The sequence below is a fragment of the Etheostoma spectabile genome, chromosome 5 (genome assembly GCF_008692095.1).
Source record: "Etheostoma spectabile isolate EspeVRDwgs_2016 chromosome 5, UIUC_Espe_1.0, whole genome shotgun sequence".
Classification (NCBI taxonomy): Eukaryota; Metazoa; Chordata; class Actinopteri; order Perciformes; family Percidae; genus Etheostoma; species Etheostoma spectabile.
In genome coordinates, this window is record NC_045737.1 from 11,997,754 (window position 1) to 12,005,322 (window position 7,569).

General features: G+C 43.0%; 1 protein-coding gene across 1 annotated transcript in view; it reads right to left on the minus strand.

The window, feature by feature from the left end:
- The window catches only part of LOC116690196 (GDNF family receptor alpha-2), a 71,371-nt gene that overhangs the window by 10,846 nt on the left and 52,956 nt on the right, over window positions 1–7,569 (minus strand). Inside the window, exons 5-7 of the mRNA XM_032517025.1 lie at window positions 6,863–6,975; window positions 4,490–4,630; window positions 407–549 (exon numbers count right to left, since the gene is read on the minus strand). Coding sequence (XP_032372916.1) covers window positions 407–549; window positions 4,490–4,630; window positions 6,863–6,975 — 397 coding nt within the window. The remainder of the gene's footprint in view (window positions 1–406; window positions 550–4,489; window positions 4,631–6,862; window positions 6,976–7,569) is intronic.

Sequence of the window (7,569 nt, forward strand, 5' to 3'; positions counted from 1 at the left end):
AAAAAAAAAAAAAAACACCTCCCATTTATTTCACTATTTTATTGTGTGAGAGAGAAATATAATATTTCAACCAAATGTCATCATCTTGGGTGTGGCATAAACTGTCTTGTTATAAAGCGTCTGTTCTAATGTGCCAATTGCTTAAACAAGCACAAAGATCGAATGTGATGTGAATGCGAACGGTGCGAGCTTTCTGATTTTGCGAGCTTTCTGATTTTGCGAGCTTTCTGATTTTGCCTCCGTACAAAATCCTCCTTTCATGGAAGCAGAGTGGAGGAGTGTTTCTGTGGTCCGTTGTGTATGCAAGCAAGCAAGTTACCGGAAAACTGAAAATGTGTAAATATATATTTGCGCTGGAACATTTGCAATATCCCAAGCAATGAAACAATCCACGCAAACCTGTTACCTTTGGGATGGAGACAAAGGGCGGTTCTGAGGTGCTCGCCGGCCACTCCGTCCCCGTCTTGGTCGTCGCAGAGGGACCAGGGACGGACACGTTTTTGGTCTGCACGTTGTCTATCCCGTAACCGAAGGCCTGGATGGCATTTCCTGCAGGGACAGAGATATAAAGTAATTTGTTTTTCACTGCAGTCCCAGCAAGAAGCCAGCTAGCAGACAGACAACTCTAAGTCAACTTCTTGGTCCCCTGCCCAATCTTTGGCAACCGAGGGAGCGCGGAGTGGGATCGAGGAAGGATGGAGTGAAAAAGAAAGGGAGAGACAGCCTTTTTTGCTTCGTCAGTATAAGCTTGAAAGTAATCAAAAACAGCAATCAGAGATTTGTTGGGAAATCTGTCGCTAAGGGAAGCCGCTCGGGATTTCTTTTTTTTTTTACAAAATACCAACATCATATGTTTAATATTTTAAGCTGTGCCTTCATTTTGAATGCCTAACATGTTTATAGTATGCTATGAAAGTAGTGCGTAATTAAATACAAACAACTTTGGTTCATGTCCCCGGCTCATTACAAAAACGCTTTTGTGCTGCAACAGCCGTTCTCAAATTGCAACATCCTCACCAAATACTGGCATAATGTCCACACTTGAGATAATGAACCCCCAATTTGTTTGCCGGCAGTTGTACACTCGGAAATGGAATCTTTTAAAAGTAGCAAATCAATCAGCTTAAACAGAAGACAGCGGTCTGTGAATGCATATGAGTGCTTGTGTATCCGCATGCAGATGCACTGTATGCATATGTATAATTTTTGTGTCTAAGCACATGTGTGAGTCCCTGCAAAAATGTGATAAATCCCTGTTCAGTCAGCTTTTCAGCTGGATATGGTAAAATAGGGGCTGAGCACCTTTTCACTACTCATCCGTTTTTTAAAACACAAGGCTTGTTTCTCTTTGTTCAGCCAGAGAGAAGGCAGGGCATGTAATTGCTTGGCAACCACCTCCATTATAAGGTCAGCATGCAGATATGACTTTGAATAGATTCATGTGACTGATCAAATTCAAAACATTCCCAAACAAAGGAGAAATGGCATTTCCCCACCACTGCACAAAGGACAAACAGGATCTTTTTTGGAACACGCATGCATAATCGGATGGACCCAAACACAATCCTTAGTACTCCGGATGCATGGCCACATAGATTTGCCTGTCACATCCTCTGTCCACCTACACAGTGCTCCACACAAACACGCATACACCTGCACACTTAACACACACAAAAGCCCCCTTCATGTTTCTCATTCTGTTCGACGCTGGTGATTTTGGCTGCCGCTGGAAAATAAAAAAGCACAGAGAGGAACAGAGCTCGCCACTGAAGCCTAACAACTTAAATGCTAGCAGTGAAGAGCTTGTGAAGTACTGCTGAGACATGCGATGTTACGCATCTGTTTGTCAGGGCCGTCCACAGCTCGCTAGCTGTCCCCCTAGAGATGCCGTACGATGGTGGAATAAAGTCATACGTCAAACTAGTTGGCTCGAGGGCCTCCACGCAGGATGTTTTACTGCACCCGAATGCTTCACTGAGTGATTAAGCTCATTGCCAATAGCACTTCAATGTTTTAATGACTCTGGATAAGTTTTCCTTTAACCCCTGGGCATAGCGTGTATTGCCCTACCTGCAGGGACAGATGGAGTAAGAGAAAAGGGAGGAGAGATCTGGAAGAGCAGAGACAGAGGGGAGGAGGGGAATCAAGGTTCAGACTGTTTGGAATATCAGAATATCCTTTCAGCTGGAATGTTTTATGTTGTCCTCCACACATACTATCTATAGGCATCTTGACGGAGGTTGATAATGAACTGTTTGTCAAGCACATGGTTTCAATTGCAATGTGCTTTGGTTTGTCAATCAATGTGAAAAAGGATTTACTCTGCAGAAAGTGGAAAGATAGGGGTGAGAATGTGGGGGTTGATGGGGGCCACGGGGAGCTGAATGATAATTTGTCAGCTATATATGTATATATATATAGCACTGTACAGTGAGTGTGTTTTTATTTGTATTCTCCTCCCTCCTTTTTTTTTCGCCTGTTCCCCTTGACTGCAGAGAGGAGATGCTGCATTTTATGTTATTTTTCAAGACGCCTCCTCAGCTCCCAGCCTCATCCCTCATCTTGCACACTCAGCTAAAACGGTACCCCGGCAATCCATTGAAATGGTCTGAAAGCATTATCCCCACAATGGAACATGTTGAAGGCAATGGTGTCTTGTAGCGTTGATGACACTGCTCGCTCCACCATAGCAAGCAAGGAGCTCGCTGTGTTTGACTTTCTCAGTGCAAGAAGCACAAGGACGTTTGAGGTAAGCACTCTGTCATGCTGCACCCCGCGTGTCATGCATTCGATGTACAGATGATATATATTTTAGCTTCTGCTGTTATTTCATTTGTGCTGGATCTGTTCCTTTTTATGACATTTGTCTGCCGCAAGGGATAAGCCCTTTAACTCTCTCAGATTGAATATGAAAATGACATGCAAATGGTTTCTTTTGTATTAAAGTCCGAGGCAGATCTTGCCCAAAGGGGGGATGAGAAGTGATAAGAAATGCCTAGTTTCTGAGAAACTAAGAACATTTAATTCCAACTTAATCAGTGGGAAAGGGGTGATGGCGGATAAGTTGTCTCAAACTATGGGAGTACAGGAAGATGTATCAGTTTAATTTCCTCTTTTGTCGTAACCAAATAACAGAAATTCTAACATTATTTCATTAATATTGAAATCAACTGACTTCTTATTTTTCTTCTTTTGACATTTGGATAGCTGGAACGTCTGAAGAGTATCCAACTCGATACGGGGACTCGGGTTCGAGACTCGGACACGAGTCACACTTAAGTCGCCAGTGGTGGAAGAGGTATTAAGATCCTTTACTTAAGAACAAGAACCAGAGGTGGGGAGTAAGTCTCAAGTCACTGTGGTGAGAATCAAGCAAGTCATAAGTCACGTCATTATAACAATTGTCATCAGTGTTAGCTAATAGACACATTTACGTGACGTTACCAGTGTTGATGTTGCTTGAAATGACGGGTGAAGTTGGATGTTGTGTTGGTTGTGTCCGTAATTTTGGAGTTGCAATCCTTGCACACAGCTCTTGTTTTTTTCAAAGAGCATCAACTACAAAATCCTTAAATCTGATTTTCACTTTTTTGGGCCTAATCCCCTTCCATGATGAAGTATTTAGATAAGTATTTAAGGTCTTTTAAATGGGTTTAAATAAAACAAATAAAATGTTTTAAATGTGTCAATGCAAACCTATTAACTTTGGGATGGAGACAAAGGGCGGTTCTGAGGTGTCCGCCGGCCAATCCGTCCCCGTCTCGGCCGTTGCAGAGGGACCAGGGACAGACACATGGACACGTGGAATAGTTGTTGTTTTTTTTATTTTGGGACACCAGGGCATTTATTTAGTCTTTCCAGGAGAGAGGCCAGGGCAGGTGTGGAGATGACTTTTTATTTAAAGCTTGATATTCCCACTGACCGTCCTGTCCATTGGTTCCTTTAAACCTACTTTTAATATCTGTGTCCCCTTTTATATGGCTTTATTGGATAACCAAACCTGGCTTTTTAAGGAGGTCCTACAGTGTGTTCCCACATCATTGGTCCCCTAGCCCTTGTAGCGCCTATCTCTGGCGCTTTGTTTTAACCCCAACCTAACCCTAACCCTATGTTATAAGCAGCCTGGATGGAACACAGCAGGTGATACAACACTCATTAAAACCACAAGAGACTCGGGACTTGACTTGAACTCTAGCCCAGAGACGTGTGAGCATCTCTGTATTCAGCCCCTCCTCTCATTATCTCCACTCCTCAACAGCATCACACCCCCGCGTTACTGGAGATCTCTACGATGTTGTAAAACAGAATCTACCATCAGACCATTAAAGTTGCATTAGATGGAAGTTCATGGCTTACTCCACTCTTACATGGCAGCAAGAGTAACTACGCCGTCACATGATTGTGATCTTATCAATATTATATGACTGTTGGGGCCCCTATCAGTTTCAAAAGCCATTTCAGATGCATGCAGAGTATCGGGATGACTCACTTAGGCATGTGTTATCCGTAAAGTACCGCAGGAAGTTCAGACATTCCTCTTCTTGGTTTCCACTGCCCTTGCAGGTGCACCACGGGGAGATGGTCCAGTTGGAGAAGCTGCTGTCGACGTAGTTGGGAGTCATATCCGTCCCTGTGAGGGCATCCACACACAAACACATATACAAATTAGTTTTAGGTCACTAATGGACAATAATGGACTACATTATTTTGCAATAGTATATCAAACGGAAAACAAAATGTTAGTCATAGGAATAGGTTTGCACTTTTTGAGTTTATGGCAAGGTGAAGCATTCTATAATGCTTTATTTTAGATGTAAAGAGGCCATTACATTGTGAATTTTTTTACAAAGTAGGTGCTTTAGGAAGTGTGTATGTGTGCGTGTGCGTGTGCGTGTGCGTGTGCGTGTGCGTGTGTGTGTGCGTGTGCGTGAGTGCTATTTGAATGTAGCACTACCGTACCAAACATTTCACTTTTCAAATGTGTCTCTGTGTCGGTGCTTTCAGCTGGAGTCAGGGGTCTTAGATGCACTTTGTGTAGCATTTTCCAGAAAAATCCGGGAAAGCGCCGTGGCATTTTATCACTTCATACTGCACCACTGGAGCCAGTGACTGATACTGAAATATGGACACTTCAGCAAGCCCTGTGACAAACTAAAACGTTATTTCATGTAAATTTGGATTTGGAACTCTTCGTGAGCTCTCTGATGCCGACATTACCAAGGTGCTGTTATCAAACGTTGGCTGGGGTTGTAATGCATGTACCAGTCCGGGCACATTGTTTAAGCAACATGTACTATGGGACAAACAGATGGTCATCAAATGTTTTAATCAAGTTAACATGCTTTCTGTGCCTCTCCTGCCTAATTACTTCTAGTAGTGACCTGATGTCCAGTGTGCTGGGGGATATTTTAGGCCAGGAGGGGGAAAAAAATGGTCTCACTGCATTGCCCATAATGAGGAGCTCATGATAAAAGTTACACAAAAGTTACAAAAAACCCCACTGTCTATGTCTATAACCATCACTCTTTATTACACCATTGATCTGGAATTAGAGTAAATGATTAGGAGGTAAATGTAGGGCTGCAACCAGGGGAGATTCTAGAATCAGTGCTTTAGGGAAGCCTGGCACCCATTTAAAGTAATTGTAGTATTAGAATAGAAAGAAAACTACTTCTACCGAGCCACAGGGCCATTACTACAAATGTGAGTGGTTATTACAAATAAAATTGGATCTTTATCTATGGAAAAGTAGATATTTCAAAAATGCAGTATCAATTAATCTGGAAATTAGAGATTCATGGGATTTTTACTAATGGCTGATGATCACTATTTCCTGAAAATGGCTCAGAATTGTTTTCTGAATGATCTAGGCATCTGGAGTCAGGGTTTCGTCTCACGACGAACTCCTTAACTCCCAGTAGATTAACACAGAAAGAAGCATAGCGTAAGTTCAGGCAGGTCACAGAGTCAAGCTCGGCTATTATCTCATCTTCTAGCTGAGAGTTCCTAGGCCAGCACGCCAGCTGATGGCTCATCTGATTTCCTTTTTTGATTGGATTTCCTAATAGCGTGCTCTAATTAAACTGCTCTTCCCAGCCTACCTTGCTGCATCTCTGCTAGCGCTTGCAACCCACCTCCACCCCAGCTCCTTCTTTTAAATTCATGTCGTCGGACTTAATCAATGTTGCGTCTCTGTCATTGATGCTGCTCTGCTCTGTGCCCTATTGGGATCCTGCACTGCTGCTGTCCCAGCTTGAGGCTTTCCATACAGGCTCATGGAAGGGCTAGGAGGGGTGCTCCCCCGATCCAAGCTTTCCACATATACTAATGGAAGTGCGGGGAGGCCCCACAACAGAGCCATACCGTCAAATACAAACTGCAGATGAATGAATCTATTTTGACAAAGTGGTCCTTGCTGAACTAGCAATTATTTTTTAGGGGTGCCGGGATCAAGTTTTTGGGGTGCCCCTGGCTGCAATTAACAAATGTTTTCACTGTAGATTAATCTGTCTCTGTCGATTATTTTCTCAATTAATCCATCAGTTGTTTGCTGTTTAAAATGTCAGAACATGGGGGGAAATGTCTATCAGTGTTTCCCAGAGCACAAGATGAGGTCCTCAAATATCTTGTTTTGTCCACAACTCAAAGATATTCAGTCACAGGAGTGAAGAAACTAGAAAAGACTCACTTTCGATTTCATAAAAAATGAAACCGATTAATCGACTCTGAAAATAGTTGGCAACTCATTTAATAGTTGACGAACCAATCGATCTACGCAACTCTGGGTAAATGTGCATTTTTTCACTCTCAAACACGCTCTCACTCCATCACCGTGTTCCCCCACAGCCCCGGCTGTACTGACCGATGAGTCTCGCGTAGGAGGCCAAGCAGGCTTGATGATTGTCTTGGTTGGGACAGGTGCTCACTGTCGGCGGAGTCACCCAGCAGTTCACCTTGTAATCAGCCAGCCTGGACCTGCACGACAAACATGAAGCACAGCACAGACAGACAAAAGTGGAGAGACAGGGGCTTAGTCACAAGCGAGCGACACATGAACACAAACACACAAATTCAATGCACAGGGGCCTAGTTCTTTGGCACCGGTTTTCACTCTGAAGCATCTGCCAAGTGGGACCAACATTTGACCGAGAGAGTAGATGCAGCATCTGTTTCTGGGCTGCTACAACAGGCGTCCTGAATGGCCAACCAGGTCTCACTCAGACCTCAGTACCAACAATCCAACGAGTCCTCCAAACCATATGACAATATGGATAATATTTATGTATAAAAAATATGCTTGTTTATTCCTATGTGATACGACCCAAAGGAGCATTTTTCGTCCATCTGTCTAAACCAAAGAAAGTCGGTTGCGGTTTTGAACACGTCCTTAACCCTTGTGTTGTCTTCCCGTCAAAATTGAAAATCAACAATCAAATTTGGTTGATGCTTTTTATCGATGTTTTTCAGTTTTTCTAACGCTTATGTACCTCTTTTCAACACTTTTTTTCAATGTTAGTCACTTTTTTTGGATGCATTCAACACTGCGTAACACTAACTTATTAACTTTAG